The following is a 22,555-nucleotide window of genomic DNA, read 5'->3' as shown; positions in this document are numbered from 1 at the left end:
CCTCATCTATAAAATGGGCATGAAAAAAACCTTCTAGGGATGTTGAAAGGATCAAAGGAAATAGTATTTGTAAAGTACTTAGCACAGAACCTTAGCACATGGTGGGCACTATATAAATGCTAGTTCTTTTTTTTTTTTTTTTAGTGAGGCAATTGGGGTTAAGTGACTTGCCCAGGGTCACACAGCTAGTAAGTGTTAAGTGTCTGAAGCCGGATTTGAACTCAGGTACTCCTCACTCCAGGGCCGGTGCTCTATTCACTGTACCACCTAGCTGCCCCCGCTAGTTATTATTCTTAACTGTGCATGTCCTGTGTCCTTGAGCAACTCGCTTGAACTCTTAGGACCTCGGTTTCCTCCTCTCTAAAATGAGAGTATTCAAGTAGAGGACCTCTAATGTCCCTTCCTGCTGTCATGGGGTGCAGAGCACCCCAGAATTTCTGTGGGGCACACCGAGGAATCTTCTCCTTGAGAAACTGAACCAGAGGACAGATAACACCTAGAGAGATAAGCTGAACCAAATCAGACTGAGCTATCTTGGGATTCCTACCCTTCATTCTGGTCTCCTTTTCCCTGGGGAGATAAATTTGGGTGTGGCTGTGGCCTTTGTGTTCTGAAGAGGGATCTGTAGCCACCCCTCATCCAATTCCTCTAGTCACTACCAGTGGGGGATGGTCCTCCACTCCTCACCCAATTCCCTCAGCTACCACCAGTGGGGGATGGTCCTCTCTCACTAAAGGAACTTTTCATGGGCAGATGGTCCACCCCCATCAGTCCTCTATAAAAGTACCTTCCAGTCTCCTGTTCGAGGAGATTTGGTACCTCTGAGCCATGTGCTTTGTGCCAAATCTCCCCATGAAAAGTCTAAGGATTTCTTTCATGGTTTCCCTCCCCCCACCCTTCCCTTCCCTAGCTCCTAAATAAACTATCACCTTATTCTAACTAAGTTTTGTATGCAAGAGGGTGTAATTCTTTAAAGAGGAATTCCCAAGAACCCCAACCCGTACCCCATTCCCCACCATATCACTGCTCCAAAGAAATGATCCTATTATGATTCAAAGAAAATCATGAATTTTTAGTCATGATAACTCATGAAGCCCATCTAGTGACATGGACTTCTCTATAAGTAAAAGGAATAAGGACTTAGTCAATAAACATTGATTAAGGACCCACTAAGTTCTGGGGATAGAAATAGAGGCAAAAGACAATCTCTGGCCTTAAGAAGCTCCTAGCCTAATGGGGAAGACAATGGTAAATAGGAGATCAGGAAAGGCTTCTTGTACTACCACCAGTAAATCCAGGAAAGATTAGAAATTCTGAGTAAGGATTTGAATATAACTTTATCTAGAATGTAATGACATTTTAGAATGAAAGCTCTTTGAAGGTAGGGACTATTTCATATAACAATAGGATCATAGATTTCAAGTTGATAGAGACCTTAGACCTCAGAAACTATCTAGCCCAAACTTCTCATTTGAAAAATGAGGAAAGAGGCACAAGAGATAATATCAGAGCTAGCTTTTCATGCTCTGGGTCTCATATTCCAGAAGCAGTGTTCTTTCCACTTTCATTTTTATTTTTATATAGCCAGCGTGAAGACACATAGCAGGCACTTATTCCAATTCAATTCCATAAGCAGTTATCTCCAACCATCAACCTAATGAATGAGGAGAGAGAGAAAGAGACAGAGAGACAGAAAAACAGAGACAAAGAAAGATAGAGATAGAGACAGAGAGTGAGAGACAGGGACAGAAAGACAGAGAGTGACAGAGACGGACAGAGAGACAGAGAGAGACAGAGAGAAAAAGTGATCTACTAATCAATTTGAACGGACTATAATAATTATAAGGGTTTTTCCTCTTTGAAGAAAAATATGGACACAAATCTAAATTCATAAAACAGAAACATTAAATTAAGTACCAATCTCTAGTAACCCTAGTTTCTAGGTAAAGTCTTGCAAATAATAGACATTTAATAAATATCAGCCACACTTAATTTGTTGAACTAAGACCAAAATAAGGCAAGTGAGTGTGATTAGATACATTACAAAAGCATTCACCAGAATATTTTAAATGTTACATGACTCTGGTTCACATAGAAAATTGATTCAGTATATAAAAGGGTGATATGTCCATGATATTTCAGGAGCATGTCTCTAGGCAAAATGAAAGTAAAATGATACACAAATGGTAGCCAGATCCCAGGTTTGGTATTTCATGGTACCATGAATTCTGCTTTTACAGGAAGCAAGATGGCATAGGGGGGCAAGAGTACAGAAATTAGAATTCTAAGGCACTTCACAGCTACAGAACTTTGGACAAAGCACTTTAATCTCTCTGAGCCTCAGTTTCATCATTTGTAAAATGGCCATTCGAGCAGCTAGGTAGCACAGTGGATAAAGTACTGGGCCCATAGTCAGGATGATTCATCTTCCTGAGTTCAAATCCAACCTCAGACACATACTGTCTGTTTGACTTTGGGCAAGTCACTTAACCCAGTTTGCCTCAGTCTTCTCACATGTAAAATGATCTGGAGAAGGGAATAGCAAACCACTCCAGTATCTTTGTCAAGAAAGCCCCAAATGGGGTCATAAAGTATCAGACATGACTCATTGACTCAAGAACTACAACAACAAAAAATGAGTATGACAAGACACTCTAATTAGTATGCAGGATTATTTTGCTAAATTGCTTTGTAAACTATAAAGTACTATATTTAGAGCCCATCTGATATAATGCATAGAGAATTGGATTCAACAGTAAGAGAAACCTCAGGTCAAATCTCACCTATGACAACAATGGGACTGTGTGACCACTGACAAATTGCTTAACCCCTCAATTATGAGGCAACTTTCAAAAACTTGACATTTCTGTACAGTTGCATTGGTAAAGGAAGCTTCTCCACTGGCCATTCTCTATGCCAATAAATTGATAGAGGTAGATTCCTCACTGGAAATTCTCTATGCCACTTCTGATTTTTTGAAAATAAAAAGCATGATGTAAACGTGACCTTTGAACTAGGGAGGAGAGATCAGTTTAGTATATAACTCAATATGAATTGTTACAATTAAAAAATAATACTCTCCAGGATGCCATCTTTTTCAGCAAAATAATTGTGAATTATTTTTTGAAAAGGTTGCAAAGAAATTGACAATGTATACTAGTAGAGGGAAATTCCTTATGAGGGTTTTGTGTACAGATGACATCACAGGTCTGCTCCCTAGATCCCTTAAAAAGGGACAAGGCTATTAGATTAACAGGGTGGTAAAAAGTTAGGCCAGGATCACAAAAGAACAATTTTTAAATTGTCAATTGAATATCCCTCACAGGGAGAGCTGCAGGAAATGATGGTGTCTTTCTTTGTTTCATCCACTGCTTAGCAAGAGCTGTGCATTCTTAGGCTAATGGGGCTAATGAAGCATCATTATTAAAACTTCTTTCCAGTGAGGGGCTCTCTCTTTGGGCCAAAGCCAAGACACTCACATGGTACATTAGTCAACAGTTGGTGATTTTCAGGCCATGTCAAGAACCTTCTCCAACACTGTCTATGGAAAATGAAAATAAAATGCAACAAAGCTGCTGCCCGGATCTTCACTTTGGGAGGCCACAGGGAAAGGAAAGGCAATCATCTCAAAAAGGACTCAAGAAAAAACTTGAAGAACACTAATGCAGCTTTAGGGATAGTACTCTCTAAAGCAAGATTTCTTAAGCTGAGGCTGGGGAATGTTTTCTTCTTTAATATAGCGATTACTAGATTTCAAGAGGTAGCTAGGTGGTGTAGTGGATAGAGTGCTGAGCCTGAAGTCAGGAAAACCCAAGTTCAAATCTGGCTTCAGATATTTATTAGCTGTGTGACCGTGGACAAGTCTCTTAACCTCTGCCTCAGTTTCCCTAACTGTAAAATGGGGATACTAATAGCATTTGCCTCACAGGGCTGTTGTATGACTCAAATGAGATAATATTTATAAAGCACATAGCATGGTGCCTGGCACACAATAGGTATTGATAAATTATTGTTCCCTTCTCCCCCTGTAAGACAATTGATTTCCTTTGTAATTTCATGAATTTCATCTTATGCATTTAAGAACATTATTCTGAACAGATGTACCTAAGCTTCCAGACTTCCCAAAGGGTCCACAACACAATAAAATTTAAGAGCCTCTCCTTGAAGACTTTATTTATTGACACACAATCATAAGACGCTTCTAGTTTGCTGAAATAGATTGCCATTCTCAGATCCTTGACTGAGAAACATCACTGAAAGAGTGAGTGATAAATGGGGAGTCAGGAAGATGATTATGGTTCTGCCTCTGTCATTTATTAGCTGTGTGACCTTAAGCAAGTACCTTAAAGTTTCTGAGTCTCAGTCTCCTCATCAGTAAAAAGGGAGACATATTGGTATCGCTAGTCCTAATCCTTGTGGTTGTGAGACTCAAATGAAAAAAGGTATTGTGCAAGGCTTTGCAAATGTAAATGCCAGTTATGGTTGTCCCTGTAATTTATTATTGTTGCTGTTGTTGTTATAATTGCTGACTAAGAGTTGCACCAGGAGAGATAAGCACAGGGAATTACTTTGCAATCCTGTAAACCTGGGTTCACATCTTTCCTCAGACATGGCATGGGGCTCAGAGGACCACAGAAGTTCTCTAGGGCACATCAAGGAATCTTCTCCTTGAGAAACTAAACCAGAGGACAGATATGCCTAGAGAGATAAAGGAACAAGATCTGACTAAGCTAGCTCCAGGATCTCCACCCTTCATTCTAGTCTTCCTTACCCCTGGGGAGATAACTTTGGGTGTGCCTGCTTCCTTTGTGTCTGGAGGAGATGGCTTGAGAGATCTACAGCCACCTCTCACCCAACTCCTCCAGCCACCACCAGTGGGGGATGGTCCTCCCTCACTTTCCACAGTGATATGGTCACCCCCATCAGTCCCCTATAAAAGTGCCTGCCAGCCTCCTGCTCAAGGAGATTGGTATCTCAAAGCCACGTGCTTTATGCCATACCTCTCTCCCCATGAGAAGTCCAAGGATTTCTTTCATGGTTTCCCTTCCCCTCCCTTCCCTTGCCCCGAAATAAACTACCATCTTATTTTAACTGCTTTTGTGTGCAAGAGGGTATAATTCTTTAAAGAGGAATTCCTAATAACCCCAAACCCCTATCCCTAACCCAAACCCCATACCCCATTTTCCCCCATGACAGACACATGCTTGCTATGTGATCCTGGGCAAGTCATTTCACCTCAGGATTCTAGGGTTCTCTCTAAGACTCCAACTTGAAAAACTGTAATTGATTTGTACTGGAACATAAAGTTTTCCCATACAGAAGATCCCTATACCTATAAAATCACAAGTCTGGTACAAAAATATCTTTTAAAAAACTATTATGCTATTTACAATTAAAATTTTAAGGTGCTTTTCTCATGAAGGATTTCAGATGTGAATTTCCTATATGTTTTATAAGGATCCACTATTTCATTAGTCTCAATGAAAAGTCTCCCTTTTCATACATAGTTTAGAAAGGGCATTGGCTAGTTGGGAAGAGATCAGAGAAGTGAAACTAGGATGAGATCACAGATTTAGAGCTGGTGGAGGTCATCAAGTCTAAGTCCTTCATTTTACAGATGAGGAAACTGAGACCCAGAGAGGTTAGGTGACTTACCCAAGATAATTCACAGTATGTGTCCCAGGCAAGATACGAACCCAGGTCTTTCTGAACCCAACTTTCATATTCTAACCATTACATTACTGTACCTTTGGTGATGGGAGTCCATGTCATATGAGAATTGCTTGAAGAAACTATGTATATTTAGACTAGATAAGAGAAGCTTTGGGGGGCATGATAGCTGTTTTCAAGTGTCTCAAAACCTATCATGAAGAAGAGGGATTAGGTCTACTCTTTCTGGTTCTAGAGGGAAGAAACAGAAGCAATGGGAAATTGCTGAGATGCAAATTCAGGTCGAATAGAAGGGGGAATTTCTGAACTCTAAGAGCTATCCCAAAGGGGAATGGCTCCCTCCCAAGATAGCAGGTTCCTTCTCATTAGAGTTCTTTGAGCAAAGACTGGATAAGCACTTGGAGCAGCTGTGTTGTCAAAGGGATTGTTTTTCCAGTACACACTGAATGAGACTTCTGTGAAGGTGCCTTCTAACTCTACATTTTTTTTCTGATTTCTTGTTGCTTTTGTTCTCATATTTTCATAGAAAATAATACTCATAAAAAAAAAATTCCACACTACCTTGTTGACTTTCACACCATCCTTTGGCGTTTGCTTTGTTGCCAAATTATAGCCAATCATCTGTTCAGCCAGCTGTCCCACAACTTTAGGACTAAGAGAAGAAAAATGTTAAGAGAGCTGTGGTTTTCACATTTCAATAATACAAAGCTACATATCTCCCCTCCCCAATCAATTAGTCTTTGGGAATTTACTGGTCCCATGCTGTATGGACAGGAAAAAAAGTATAAAAATCATCCCTTGCCCTCAAGGAGTTTTAAGTCTTATTGAGGCCACAAAACTTGTGTATATGAAATTAAGGAATAGAAACCATTGCAAGGAAATGCCATGTAGCAAGATCCATGAACTTGCTCTGAATTATCTCCAGAAGGTGTGAATAGCCTGAGGAAAGGTGGGAAGGGCATCATTAAAGGCAGGAATGTAGAATAGTCAAGAGCACAGAGAGAGCAAGGAACATGCAGAGAACAATGAGAAGCCAGCACAGGGCTCAGGCTACATGTGATATAGTATGAGTTATAGCAGGGTCAGATTATGGAGTCCTGGATTCCCTATGTCAGAAGAAGTTAGGGCATGATAAGGTCATTAATGGGGAGTCATTATAGGTCCTTGAATGGGGGATAATCATTGAAGTGATGAAGGGGACATTGGGGAAATGGTAAAGGCAAAGGATGTAAGACAAACCAGGACAGTCATTGCTATAGAAAGTCAACCCTCTATTCCCTGGCCAACAAACCACTCCCTCATAGCCATCCATGTCAAAAGAAAATGAGAGTCCTGTTCTTCCTTGGTTGTCAGGGAGATCTCATAGGTTCATAGATTTAGAGCTTAAAGACCTGAGAGGTGATAAGGTTCAACCCCATCATTTTATGGAGAGGGAAACTGAGACCCAGAGAAGAGGAAGTAACTTGCCCATGGTCTCACAGGATTCCAAAGCATGTGACTTTGGGGAGACCAAAGTAAGAAGAATTACCTTATTTATGCCCTCCCCAACCCTAGTTCCTGTTGGTTGGCTCCCCTCCCCCAACTTTTGGCTCTTAATGCCCCCCCTTACCCAGTCCTTACACAAATGACATTTCTAACTAATAGACAAAAACATAAAATATCCATACTTACTCTTTGGTTAAATGAACTCCTCCTTTCAATCCACTATTGAAAGTGCCTTTTCCTCTCCCTCCAGCTAATATCTGAGCCTTTAAAACAATTTCTCTTGCATCTGTTAAAAAAAAAAGTTATGTGTAAGGAAAAAATCCATGGGGAGAAAAGCAGTTGGAAATAACTTCCAAAAGTGCCTAGGAAAATCTTTTTCAAACCAGTTTCTAAAATAAAGGTACTAGAGAGCTTCACAGGCATCTCTTTGTCTAGGAGGCTTGCCCTAAGATGAGTCAAACACTTCCAATGTGTTTATCAATGATGATCTCAACTGAGTGAATTGAGGACGGAAGAAAACATTGGCCTGCCCTTTGAATTCTGCAGAAGAAAAGATCTGCAGAAATTTGAGGTCATGGTATATTTTCTAGATTTACCAAGGTGCCAAGGGAGTGAGTGTGTGTGTGTGTGTGTGTGTGTGTGTGTGTGTGTGTGTGTTTGTGTGTGAATGCACATGCCTTAGGGGTTAAGAAGGGTTTTGACTTGTCAGGAATGAAACTAAGATGTCATGTGGGGAAGAGATTATAGCAAATGAAGAAAAGTTTAAAAGAAACTTGTACTATACAAACTGGTGAGAAGAAGTTCATGGATGATCTGTTTAAAATCATGGAACTGAGAAGCAGAAGCGACCGTGGCTATCATTGACTCTGAATTCCTCTCTTTACAGATAGGGACACTAAGGTCCATTGAGGAGAAGGGATTTCCAGGTTGAATAGGTAAGAGAATCAGGATTTGAACCCAAGTCCTCTGACTCCAAATGCAGTGCACTTTCCATTAGCTTACATTGCCTATTTTGTACCATTTCCTAGAGCAGGTAGGTGGTAAAGTAGATAGAGTGTTGGGCCTGCAGTCAGGAAGACTCAGCTCCCTGAATTCAAATCTGGCTTCAGACACTTAATAGTTATGTGACTCTGGGCAAATCACTTCACCCTGGGTTTCTCAGGTGCCTCATCTACAAAATGAGCTGAAGAAGAAAATGGCAAACCACCACAGTATTTCTGCTGAGTAAACCCCAAATCGGGTCACAAAGAGTTGGACATGACTGAAAAACAACTAGGTCTTTTTCTACATATGCAGATGGCTGCATATGTAGAAGAGCAGATTAAAATTAGAATGAATGATAATTAATATGAACATTTAAAAATCTTGATTATAGAGTAGCAAACCAATTAACATGGATATGTAATAGAGGCTCACAGAGAGTTGGACAGGACCCCTTAGGGCTTTTGGTACAACTAGCCCATTTTATAGATGATGAAATTGAGACCAAGAGAGGTTATGAGTTGACTAAATCACATAAGTAATAAGTGTCAGAGCTGGGGTTTGAAGCCAAGTCCTCTGATTCCAAAACCAATGTTCCTCCTACTTCATTAGAATGCCAAGAGCTCATTGGGAATGAGAACATGGAAAAGATAAGAAAAGACAGAGGGGCCAAACTGGGAAAAGAAAGGATGGTGATAATTACTAATAATCATGTTAATGGACGTTGATAAGAATATTGATGTACAATGGGAAGGGATTAGAAGTCATCTTGACTAAGTGTCTCATTTTTACATACCATAGAACTTTAACATTTGAAAGACACTTTACATATATCATCTAATTTGAGCTTCACAGCATCACTGGGTGGTAAACCCTGCAGGATTTACAATCCCAATTTTACAGATGAGGATAGTGTATATGTGGGGTAGATAGATGGCACAGTGGATACTGAACTGAGCTGAGAATCAGCATGACTCATTTTCATGAGTTCAAATCCATCTTCAGACACTTACTAACTGTGTGACCCTGGGCAAGTCACTTAAACCTGTTTGCTTCAATTTCCTCTCTATAAAATGAGCTGGAGAAGGAAATGGCAAAGCACTCCAGTATCTTTGCCAGGAGAACCCCAGATGAAGTCACAAAGTGTGGGACAAAACTGAAATGTCCAAAGAACAACAACATACTGTATATATATATATATATATATATATATATATATATATATATATATATATATATATATATATATATATATATATATATATATATATATATATATGCGTGTGTGTGTGAGTACAAGTCTATCATATGTATATATATGTACACGTATGCACATACATATTTGGCTTCTTTATTCTTCCTTTTGGTTTCAATGTCAATATCTGTTAAATAGAGTTATTTATTTATATCTATCTATATATACATACATGCATATACATATATATGTATGTGAATATATCTGTTAAATAAAGGTTATGTATTTATTATATATGTGTTAAGGGTTAAAATTCTAGCTAAACTGTCTAAAATATCTAATGAGTGGTCGCCAATAAATTATAAGCTTTAGCAAGAGTTAAACTTTTAAGCATTTATTAAGGAGAATAAGAATTTGGTAAAGAGAGAGAGAAAGGCCTAGATTCCTATCTATTAAAGGGAGAGCACATTTCTAGCTCCCTTCTCCGCCAGCGTCCTCAGGAAAGAGCCCTCCGTCTGAGCGCCAGTCTCTTCCTTCCTCCTCCCACTAGCCCGCGTCACTTCCTGACTCCTGGTCTTGCCCTCAAAGACCTTCGCTTCATGGGCAGAATTCTTCTACAGTAAGTCTCCAGAAGGTGGCGTCATTCCAATCGTTACATATGTATATATCTGTTAAATAAAAAGGTTTATAACCTCTATGGTTCCTTGCAGCCCCCACCTGATGATTCTTTTATCTTATATAGAAAGATATAAATACATCTATTAAAAAGCAAACAAACAAACAAACTCTAAGGGAATGAGGAAATGTTTCCAGTAGAAAGTGGTGTAGAAGCTGAGCAAAAATGTCTAAGAGATAGAGGTGAGGGGGATGTAAAACTAGAATTAAATTATTTAGAATTAGATTAAAATTAAATATTTAGGCTGCTACACTCCTTTATTAGAATTAGCTTAGTTGCTGTTGATTTTTTAATACCACCATTTTTTAATACCAGTTTGAGGAAACATCAAATGCTTGTTTACCCATACTGGTGGGAGACAAGCATTGTCTCAAATTGTAAAAAACAGTAGCTGGCCAAATGCTGAATTCCCTTGGAGCCATTCTTACAGACTTAGATTTTTTCCTTCCCTTGCTATATTACAAATGATGCTCTTTAGCACTCATTCTAAGCCCTATAGCAGCAAAACCTCAAAACCACAAGGAATACTCTGACAGAATGCTTAATTTGTCGTTGTTAATTGACATGTGCACACTTGATTAAATTAGACTTAGTTACTAACCCACAAGACAAGAAAACAGTCATGTTCTCAGTGAAGTGTTGTCACTTATCCAGGTCCCCATTTATTTTATTACCAGTCATAGAACTTTAAACCACTTTTTCTACAAACCACACAGGCTGAGGATGATCAAGAGGGTGTGGAACGTATTTAGTAAAAACAACAACATCAACAACAAAGAATGCAAGCAGTCACGTCAATACCAATATATTTTCACAATGGCACTCAAGACCAGAAGTAAGTGGGCTAAAAGTGAGCCTAACTATGGAAGGTTGGGCCTGGAGCACTAATCAATACAGAGGAGTTCAGTTACACATAGAAAAGCAGGCTGTTCTCACCCTAGAGGAAACCGACATGAAGTAATTTAATTCAGTAGCTATTTACCCAAGCTCTTGAAAATTAAGTAAACCAGCCAGATCTTATTTCACAGTAAGTAGGCCTGATCAGTCATCATTTACCAAGTTGATGCACTACCTAATGTCACCATTTCTATTATATATAGAAACCTGATTTTTCCAAAAGCTCACAAAAATTTCTGTTGTGTTATGTAATCTCCTGCCTAAATTCCCAAAATGAATTGTGAAAGAATATCCCATTCAAGAAATGCAATTTTTGTCTAAATATATAAAATGATTTAACTGTGCACTAAGGATAACAGGTTTTTGTTATCTTTCTCCCCCCAAAACACACACACACACACACACACACACACACACACACACACACACACACACACACAAACCTTAATAGATTTTTGTATTGGAATATATTAAACCCTTAACAACCAAGTTAGAAAGGCATTATTTGTTTAGTATATATTAAACCTGTTTTATTATGAGAAGAAGTAGCTTGGTAGACTTTCAGATTTTCAAATAGCCCTTTTTAAGTCACACCATTTACAACTACATACCCCTTCACCAAAAAAAAAAGAAAAAAACCTGTCCATCCCATAGAAGTGCTATTCTGTACCATCAAATACTTAAAAATAACAAGTTTTAGGTTTGTTTCTTTGCTTAATAGTAGGCCTCCACCAGTCGCGGATGACCATGGATCAGTGCCTTGAAGAGCCACAGGCCACAGTGTGGCCATGCAGTCCGATGTGGGAGCCACAGCTCCTGAGTGACTTATAACCGGTAACTGCCACATTCCATGGTTGTATCTACCCCATGAGGAGTAGCTGGAGTGTCCTCTTCAGGGCACTGGCCTGGGCAGATCAATATGGAAAACAAGCTGTTGCCCATGCAGCAGGTTTCCCCTCTCCATGACATTGGTGGATCCAAAGGAGAGGCAGAGCCAGTACAGTTTGGCACCAGTGCCACCACAGGAGTTGCCAGAGGGATGTGATGTCCAGCATCTAACTGCCTAAGGGACTCTGACTCCTGATTTTTCCTCAGGGTTAACTCCCGAAGCCTTTCCCATATATGGGTATAGCTGCAAGGGAGCAGAGGTTTAAAATCAGGGTTCCTTCCCCTAGGCAGGTTGCCTGACGAGGCTAATGAGACCCACCTGCCCGAAGCGACTGGTTTTAAGGTGCCAGTGACTTGCCTTCGCCCCTTCTCCTGTTAGTAGAAACAGTTCTTCCACGAGAAGGCCAGGAGTTGAGCTTCGGTTGTCAGAGGCTATTTGAGACGCAAGCCATTGGAGCATTTTATAGAGAGTGGGAGCTTATCCCCACACCCACCCTGGCATGACAAACCTTTGCTTAATAATAACAGCAATAATTATAGTTACATTAATGTGGCCATTCAACTTATTTTTCCAAATCCCCAAACAAATTTATGGTGAACAATAAATCCCTCTGGTATCATGTAAATCCTTATAATTTAAAATCATTATGAGTGACATGGCACAAGTAAAGCAAGTGGGAAACACTTTAATTTTAAATTAGGCAAACTTGTACAATTGGTTCATTTCAGTTTTAATACATTCATGTATGTGGTATAATGAAAAGATTGTTGCAAAAGTATCATTAGGATATTTCTGAGTTGAGCACTGTGCCATACTATAGTTGACCTATAAATACATTTGGAAGAAGACTTATGGGAAAAAATGAGTAAAATAAGTTCTTGGAACTATATATATGTATATGTGTATATATATAATAAAATTGGAAATGGACCTTAAATATAAATGAACAATATTTAATTAATTAATCATTTATTTATTTTTGGAGAGCAATGAGGGTTAAGTGACTTGCCCAGGGTCACACAGCTAGTAAGTGTCAAGTGTATGAGGCTACATTTGAATTCAAGTCCTCTTGAATCCAGGGTTAGTGCTTTATCCACTGTGTCACCTAGCTGCCCCAACAATATATAATTTAAAAAACATTCAGAAGACTTGCTATTTTCAACTGCGGTAGTATTCAGAATATAAAACAGTCTTATTTGGAGTAAGGAAGATGTGGATTTAAGCTCACCTCTAACAGACTGAGTATGACACTGAGTAGATCATTTTTCTGTTAGTGCCCCTAGCAAATCTCTAAGACCATGATTTGCAGTGCACACACAGATCCTCATTGTTAGAGGAGAATTTCTTTTACTAGGATTTTCCTATACCTGTGAAATCATACCTAGTTAATTTAAAAAAAAATGTTATGTCTTCTAACTGTAAAAAGACCCACTTTATTAGTAGACCTAGCAAAGATCTACTTGCCTGTTTACCAGTAGGTCCTGTATTCAAAACATGAATGAAACTAATCTAATTGAAAATAAATGAAAATCAAATGTTGACACAAATTGCCAAAAGAGAAAAAAATAGATGTATCTTTGCTTTTTCCCTTTCTATTCCTCAGAAGACCTTCTTGTATAAGTGGTGATTTGTATTTTCTAACCTAGAAACCATTCTATCTTTTTATTTACCTAGTTCAAGTATGTGAAACTAAAGCCCTCTTCAACATGTAAAACTTTACCATCCCTATTAAAAAACAAAACTAGAAGTACTATTAAAAATAGGCATAGGGGCGGCTAGGTGGCGCAGCGGATAAAGCACCGGCCCTGGAGTCAGGAGTACCTGAGTTCAAATCTGGTCTCAGACACTTAACACTTACTAGCTGTGTGACCCTGGGCAAGTCACTTAACCCCAATTGCCTCACTTAAAAAAAATAGGCATAAATAGGCATAAATGCAGCTATCCTTAAAATGACAAGTAGTATCTATCAAAAATCATCAGCAAGCAAAAGCCTTCCCAATAAGATCAGGGGTGAAGCAAGGATGCCCATTATCACCATTTTTTTTTTCAATATTGTACTAGAAATTTTAGCTCTAGCAATAAGAGAAGAAAAAGAAATGGAAGGAATTAGAATAGGAAATGAGGAAACAAAACTATCATTCTTTTTTTTTTTTGAGGGGGGGGCAATGAGTGTTAAGTGTCTTGCCCAGGGTCACCCAGCTAGTAAGTGTCAAGTGTCTGAGTCTGGATTTGAACTCAAGTCCTCCCGAATCCAAGCCCAGTGCCTTATCCATTGCTCCATATAGGTGCCCCCAAACTATCATTATTTGCAATTGATATGATGCTATACCTAGAGTATCTTAGAGAATCAACTAAAAAACAACCTGAAACAATGAACAACTTTACCAAAGTTGCATGATATAAAATAAACCCACTTAGATCATCAGCATTTCTAAGTATTACCAATGAAGTCCAGTAGAAAGAGAAAGAGAAATTACTTTTTTCAATTTTTTTTTAAATAACTGCAGACAATATAAAATACTTGGGACTCTACCTGCCAAGACAAACCCAGGAACTATATGAACACAATTACAAAAGAACTTTTACACAAATATAGGAAGATCTAAATAATAAGAAAAATTTTAATTGCTCATGGATATGCTGAGCCAATATAAGAGAAATGATAATTCTACCTTAATTAATTTACTTATTCATTGCCATGCCTATCAAACTACCAAAAATTATTTTATAGAACTAGAAAAGTTCACAAAAAATCCATCTAGAAAAACAAAAGGTCAAGAATATTAAGGGAATTAATGAAAATAAATATGAAAGAAGGTGGTCTGGCTGTACCAAATCTCAGACTGTATTATAAAGTGGTAATTATCAAAACAATCTTGTAGTTGCTAAGGATCAGTGGAATAGAATAGGTACACGGGACTCAGGGGTAAATGACAATACTAATTTAGTGTTCGATATACCCAAAGACCCCAGCTTTTCAGACAATAATTCACTATTTGACAAAAACTGCTGACAAAACTGGAAAACAGTATGGTGGAAACTAGGTATAAACCAACATCTCGCACCTTATACCAAGAAAAGGTCAAAATGTATATATGATCAAAACATAAAGGTTCATATCAAGAAATCTAGGAGAGGAAAAAGTAATTTACCTATAAGATCTATGGAGAAGGGAAGAATTTGTGACCAAACAAGAGATAGAGAGCATTGCTAGATATAAAATGGACAATTTTGATACTATTAAATTAAAAAAGGTTTTACATAAACAAAAACAGTGCAATCAAGATTAGACAGAAAGGGGGCAGCTAGATGGCGCAGTGGATAGAGCACCGGTCCTGGATTCAGGAGTACTTGAGTTCAAATCAGGCCTCAGACACTTAACACTTACTAGCTGTGTGACCCTGGGCAAGTCACTTAACCCCAGTTGCCTCACTTAAAAAAAATAAAAAAGATTAGACAGAAAGTAGAAAGCTGAGAAACGACTTTTACAGCAAGTATCTCTGATAAAGATCTCATTTCTCAAATATATAGTAAACAGATTCAAATTTATAGGAATACAAGTCATTCCCCAATTGATAATTGGTCAAAAGATATGAACAGGCAGTTTTCAGATGAAGAAATCAAAGTTGTATATTCAGTCATATGGAAATATGCTCTAAATCTCTATTGATTAGAGAAACAAATGAAAACAACTCTTAGCTACCACTTCACACCTATCAGATTGGCTAAAATGACAGAAAAGGAAAATAATAAATGTTGGAGGGGTTGTGGGAAAATTGGGACATTAAGCGAAGTTGTGAACTATTCTAATCATTCTGAAGAAAAAAAATGGCACTGTATCTAAAGGACTATAAAATTGTGCTTAACCTTTGTTCCCACAATACCACTACTAAGTCTGTATTCCAAAGAGTTAAAAAAAAAACAAAAACTAGGGACTGGGGGATAAGGGACCTATCTGTATAAAAATGTTTATAGCAGCTCTTTTTATAATGGCAAAAAATTGGAAATTGAGGGGATGTTCATCAGTTGGGGAATGGTTGTACAAGTTATGGTATAGGATTGTAATTGAAATATATAAAAATGATGAGCAAGATGATTTCAGAAAATCTGGAAAGACTTATATGAACTGATCCAAAGTGAAGTGAGTAGAACCAGGAGAACATTGTATATAGTATCAACTATAAATGACTTAGCTTTCCTCAGCAATACATTGATTCAAGACAACTCCAAAGGACTCATAATGAAAAATGTTCTCCTCCTCCAGAGAGAGAAATAACTGATGAGAGTCTAAATGATCAAAGCATACTATTTTCACTTTCTGTATTTATGGGGTTTTCCCCTTTGAGTCTGTCTTCTTTAACAACCTGACTAATGTGGTAATATGTTTTGCATGATTGAATATAAATGAATATATATAATATACATATATATTGATGCATATACACATTTGAAATAAATGCATTTTATATAATATAATATTTATATATAATATGCATGTGTGTATATATATATATGTGAGTGTGTATGTATATATATATATATATATTGCTTACGGTCTCAGGGAGGGGGCGGGGAGGAGAGGGAAAGAGAAAATTTTGAACTAAAAATTTCTAAAAAATGAATGTAAAAATTGTCTACATGTAACTGGGGGGAAATAAAGCATTATTAAAAAACTTTGACAGATTTTGTTTCTTGAGGTTATGGCACTGAAGATAAAGCTAGGAAGATGAGTTCAAATCCTGCCTCATAATTACTTGTAGTGTGACACTGGACCAGTCATTTAACCTCTATGAGCTATACATGTCATTTATATGATCAGTATTGTCTCACAAAGCAGAGAGAAGTCCAATGCACAATCAATCTAAAGATATCCTTGGCAGGATATCCAACTAAGCAAAGTCATCCCAAGGGCAATTGAGAATGACAATAGAAAAAAGACTGGCAACTGAAGAAAAAAGGAAAAGATTTGCAAAAAATTATAGAAGCCCATTTTCTCCACAAAGGATGATAGAAGCATCCTGACTTGGCTCCTGCCATTACAGTCCCTGAAAGGCTTATCAAGGAATTATAAATGGTACCACAGAGAACAAAGATGGTAAAAGCAGCCAGATTGGATAAAATAGATATAAAGGAAAAACCTGTTGGAGGCAAAGTAGACTTGGCACACCACTGCCTCCAAAGAGATAAAGATGGAGATCACAGAGGCCAAGATAAAGATGCATGCTGGGCATAGGCAGGTTGTAACACATAAGTGATGAGGAAATCAGAAGAACAGGAGTAAAGTATATCTTCAAAGACTTGTATGATAGAGAAGATGTTCTGGTCATTATAGGGAGCCAGAGTGCCCCCTAGGTACACTCAAAATGCTAGACCAATATGAAGGTTACAGAGTATTAGGGGGAACTCCTCATAGGAACTTTTGGGAGAACACAGATGAGAATCACCCAGTCTTTGCAAGGATTGGTTGGCATCTACATATTAGAGGAAACTTCCAAACTGATGAGTTTAGAGAAAAAACTTTGAATTGTGACAAAATAACAGAATTTGGCAGATGCCCAGGGGTCCCATTTGATTGATTTAGTATTGTTTGAGAAACTAAGTACCTACTTGGGATGATTAGATATAGGCCACACCTGGCCTGCCCTGAGTGATGTATATTACTCATGTCAGCATGGGGGACCAATATCAGCCATGCGACTTGAAGGACTTCCCTTTTGGGGGAGGGAGAGAAAAGGAAGAAAAGAGAATGCTGAGGCTGGGAGCTCTCTTTCCTGTTGGTGAGCTTCTGAGAGTGGATTGGAGAGGGGCTGCACAGCTGACTCCCATAGAAACTATGGACCCCAGGTGGTGAGTTAATAGAAATGAGGCCAGCTCTCTGAATTAGCTGAGCTGGAAGCAAGTTTGGGGATTGAGCCAGTCTTTGCTAGAGCCAGGGAGCTTATCCATTTTTCTCTTCCCCTATTCCTTTGTTCCTGGCTTTATTAAATTTACCTTTGTTGTATATTTTATTCCCATTAATAAAATCTGATTTGTTTGTGGAAAAAAGGTTGTTAATGTCCTTTCTTTTTAGCTTGGGAGAAATAACTAAAAAAGGCAGTTTGGAAGGGAGGAAACTTTGGACCTAGAAGTTCCTCGTTATTTTCTAAACCCCAATATTACAGCAAGCCACCCAATTAACTTACATAATTAAGTTGGCCCTTACAGAATATTTGAATAAAATATGGATAATGACAACTGTATAGATGAGGTAATATATGAAAAGTGCTTTGAAACTTTAAATTACTTTAAAATTTAAATAAGAATTATTCTTGTTGTTACTTCAAAGTCATTGTAGATACGCCATCTTAAGGATTCCTCCCTCCCTCTTTCCTTCTTTTCTTTTCTTCCTTCCTTCCGTCTTTCCTTCTTTCCCTTTTTTGTATAGCCTATTTAAGTTCTGAAGATCATTATCTGAACTCACACTCTGGTCTCCAGAGATTGGCAAATGACCTTGCTCACTCAAGAATCTAGGAGTACCTCTGAGGGGTCAGATGCCATCAACTTGAGCCTCCATTTGAGTCTGATACTCCTCCACACTGCTAGCTGTCAATCAGTGCCCCAGGTCCATTTAAACCATGAACATCAAATCAGAGAATATTAACCATAGAACAAGCATTTATTGAGTGACTACTGTGTGCTAGGCACCCTGCGATTGATTAGTTTTTACACAAGGATATGTATTTAGAAGATATGCTAAGAACAGAATTACAAGCACTGTTCCCCAACACCCGAGGAGGACACTTGCCCCCTTTACTTTCCTTCCTTCTCCATATAGCCTCTCTTCCTCTCCTTCTCTCCTTCTGTAACAGACATGTAAAAATATCTAATTTTTCAGAATATTCAAGTTTCTTCCAGGGGTGTGTTTGTGTGTGTTTGTGTGTGTGTGTGTTTGTGTGTCCAATTTAAGGAGAAGGTTCTATTATGATAAAAGGAAAAGTATTAGTACATTGACACTACTATCTGACAATAGCATGCTGCTTCCCCTATTTAACTCATTGTCAGAAAGATTTAAACGCCATGTCCCCTGCACTGAACACACCTATCTTTTCATATGAGCAATTTCTCTTTTGCTCTCCATACAAGTTCCTGGATAAAAATCAGATAAATCACCCTTTTTATAACACTATACTCTTGAATATATTGTATATTTATTACTAAATTATAAGCCTCATTAAAATCTATAATGATAAATTAGCCACTCTCTTGATTCTGTCACTGATGTTATTAATTGCTTTCATAACCATTACTACACCCTTCAATGGTGATAAAATTTTTAAAGCTAGATAAAATCATTTTGGCCAAGGTTTAGACAAGGTTTACTGCTAAAATCTTCTAAAGAAATGAAAGAGACAAACATTTCATGTATTTCATAGTTTTCAGTTCATTTCATGTTCATGATATCTAAATCACATTAAAAGGTACCTCTTTCAAAAAAAATTAAAAAGTTTAATAGATAACATTTTCCCATAGATTCAGGAGACCTGGGTTCAAACCCACATTTCCATACATACTATTTACAAAACAACTGGAAAGCTCTGAGCCTCAGTCTCCTCTGTTGTAAAATGGGGATAATATTCCAATGAAGAGAAGATCCTTTAGATTTAATTCAGTTTAACAAATATTTATTGAGTTTTCCTATGTGCCAAGCACTTGTTTACAAACATAATTGCAAGAGTCCCTCCCTTTAATGAACTGAGTACTCAGTACTGAAGGGAGGCAAAATGTACATAGATGACCATATAATATGTAGGTTTACATACACACATACCATATACAGACATACATATGTAAAATTACAGAGTAAATTCAAAAGAATTTCAATGGATGGGGCACTCTTTCCTGGGGAATTCAGAAATGGTGTCCTTAGGAGGTGACACCTGACTTTTGCTCTGACAGATCTTGGGGGTGCCTTGGGGAAAACGAAGAGGTTTAGGGATTTGTCTGTGTAAAAATAAAGAGCCTTGGATTTGAGGATAGAGACTGTTTTCAGTTTTGTCACTATGTTCCCGGCCCCAACTACACATTGTTAGTATGTATATTAATAAATGTGGGCTAAATAAATTTAATATGCATGTACCACTGACCTCACAGGGTCATTAAAAAGAACAAGTTTTGCCAATCTTAAAGAATGGGGCTGGGGGTAAAAAGGCAAAGTTTCTGGATTATTTTATTCATACTGGTAAAGATAATTAGAGTTGGCCTAAATGATTTCTTAGTTCCATCCAGTTCTAAAATCTATGGTTCTATGAATTTTAATATTATTGCATTGTAACAACCCATTTCAAGTTTCCTTTGCAAATAATCTTCAAATGAGAATTACAATTTTTGGATCAGAAATTGATACTGACATTTTCTATTCTCTTTTTTTTTCATGATAGGAGGTCTTTAGAAAGGAACGTTAATAGATTATAAAACATCTGTAAACGTTTTGATATTTAAAAAATAAATTTAACTGACATCTCCCTGAGAAAATTGGGTAACTACTTAATGAAGAACAAAACATGTTCTCCTGTCTGTAAGGTTATATCGGAGAGAAGGGGAGAAAAATAGGGAAGTAGTTATAAAACTCATTCCTTTTTCCTTTTTAAAATGCAATTTAATACTAAAGGCATCTGAGCAGGCTCACAAAATTATAGGACTTGGGATTTGCAGTTAACAAAATTTTAAGTAGACCTTCATAATTCACCAAGGAGTCTTTTACATCACTTCCCTTGTGCTATTTTAGGTCTAGTTTTAGTCCCAGTCCTGTCCTTCTCTAATACTTGCAAAGGCAGATTAGTACTTAATGCAAAAATCCAGAGAACAGAAAGAACATACACAAGGATGAAGATATAGTCACTTGACTAAATTATATTTTGTCTCCAAAAAGTCCTTTGTACCTAAGTAATTATTATTGATCAGATAGATTGTTCATATATTTCTCTATTTGAGGGATCTCTGGAATATAGCTGTAATGAAAGGTGCCATTACTGCATAGTAAAGCTTCAAAATGGGAAAGGCTAGAAAAACTTGATTTTTTAAAAAATTTTCTAATGAATCCAATTGTTATTTGGATTTGAATTTGATTAGCTTTAAGCAACCTTGGATTTATATCATCCTTATAATCATATAAGGATCTTAAAATGAGAAGCTAGGATGGGAAAAATGTACAAATAAAGTCCATGATCCAAACTGATAAGAAATTTAGAGTGAAAAAGGGAAAGCCCTCAGCGTGGGTTCGAAAAATCAAATTCACAAGCACATAATGGGGGGGGGTATATGACTAGAAAAGTCAAGTGTTTTACTAATTGAATCAGTGAGTAGATGGATGGATGGATGGATGGATGAATGAATGAGTGAATGGAGAAGTATTTAACTACTTAGTATGCATAAATCACTATGCTAAGATCTGGAGACAGAAATAAACAAAGTTAGACAAAGACAGTCTATGCTCTCAAGGAGCTCACTTCTAAAGGAGAGAAAAAACAAATATAAGTGATTTCTATATCAAGCCAGAAAGGTAATGAATACAAGATCCTTGGGTTGCAGTGGGAAAGCAGTTCTTTATTTTCATTTTTACTGATAAAATTGGATCTATTTCTGATGCTGAACCATTCAACAATGCTAAGGAATTTTGTGGCAAGAATTCTACCAGTGAGGGTTTGCTCTTCCTGGGACTCGGTTATGGAACTGGTCAGTGACAGTTAGTCAATAGTTGGTATTGCTGGTAGAGGGAATGTGGAGGTTCTGTCTCTACAAGGGTTGCTGCTCCGGTGAATGGATACAGGATAGAAGAAGGATTGATGGTCTGAGAAGCCCTGGTATTCCATAATCTCAATGTGACTAGGGGAGACTGTGTTATGAGAGAAAGAACTCTAATATACTGATATAGAGTCAGAGGGCCTGGGTTCAAAATTCCTGTCTACTAGCTGTGAACCATTCATAATTGACTTTTTTTTCCTGAAGCTCAGTTTCTTCATCTGTAAAATGAGGGACCTGGAGAGCCTGAGATCCTGCCCCCACCCAGTTGACAAATTCTATGATATTATCAACAGCACGATATGGCCCCCAAAGTTCATGCAATCCTAGGCTTTATGAACAGAAGTATGGAAGAATATCCAGGATAAGGAAGGTGACCTCTTTCCTTGACAGACCAGTATCACTATGGCCAGTTCTAGGTACAGGAGAACACTAAAACATGAGGAATTGCTCCAAGGAGAACCATCAAAAATAATGCTATCATTGTATATATATAACCTATACCACGTTGCTTTCTGTCTGGGGGACAGGGGAAGGAAGAGAGGGAGGGAAAAAAAATTTGACACTCAAAATATTATGGAAACAAATGTTGAAAACTATATTTACAGGTAACTGGAAAATAATAAAATACTTTTATGATTAAAAAAATAATGCGAAGGGGCAGCTAGGTGGTCTAGTGGATAGAGTACTGGCCCTGGATTCAGGAGAACCTGAGTTCAAATCTGGTCTCAGATATTTGACACTTACTAGCTGTGTGACCCTGGGCAAGTCACTTAACCCCAATTGCCTCACAAAAAAATAATAATAATGCTATCAGAAGTAGTTACAGATAAAGGGAATCTTCAGCCAAAATAATAAAAACTTGGAGGGGTCAGTTGTATGGAATGGAGAAGGTACCTGATTATGATGACCTCCTACAACTATTTAAAAAGCTGTCACATAGAATTAAGATAAGATATTGGACCAATGTGTAGAAGCTAAAGTT

General features: G+C 37.7%; 1 protein-coding gene across 1 annotated transcript in view; it reads right to left on the bottom strand.

Moving 5' to 3' along the window:
• The window catches only part of SUCLG2 (succinate-CoA ligase GDP-forming subunit beta), a 338,383-nt gene that overhangs the window by 187,539 nt on the left and 128,289 nt on the right, over positions 1-22,555 (bottom strand). Inside the window, exons 3-4 of the mRNA XM_043976600.1 lie at positions 7,342-7,441; positions 6,232-6,322 (exon numbers count right to left, since the gene is read on the bottom strand). Of these exons, the coding sequence (XP_043832535.1) occupies positions 6,232-6,322; positions 7,342-7,441 (191 nt within the window). The remainder of the gene's footprint in view (positions 1-6,231; positions 6,323-7,341; positions 7,442-22,555) is intronic.

This window comes from Dromiciops gliroides, chromosome 1, assembly GCF_019393635.1.
Source record: "Dromiciops gliroides isolate mDroGli1 chromosome 1, mDroGli1.pri, whole genome shotgun sequence".
Taxonomy (NCBI): domain Eukaryota; kingdom Metazoa; phylum Chordata; class Mammalia; order Microbiotheria; family Microbiotheriidae; genus Dromiciops; species Dromiciops gliroides.
This window is presented reverse-complemented; position numbering and strand designations above follow the sequence as displayed.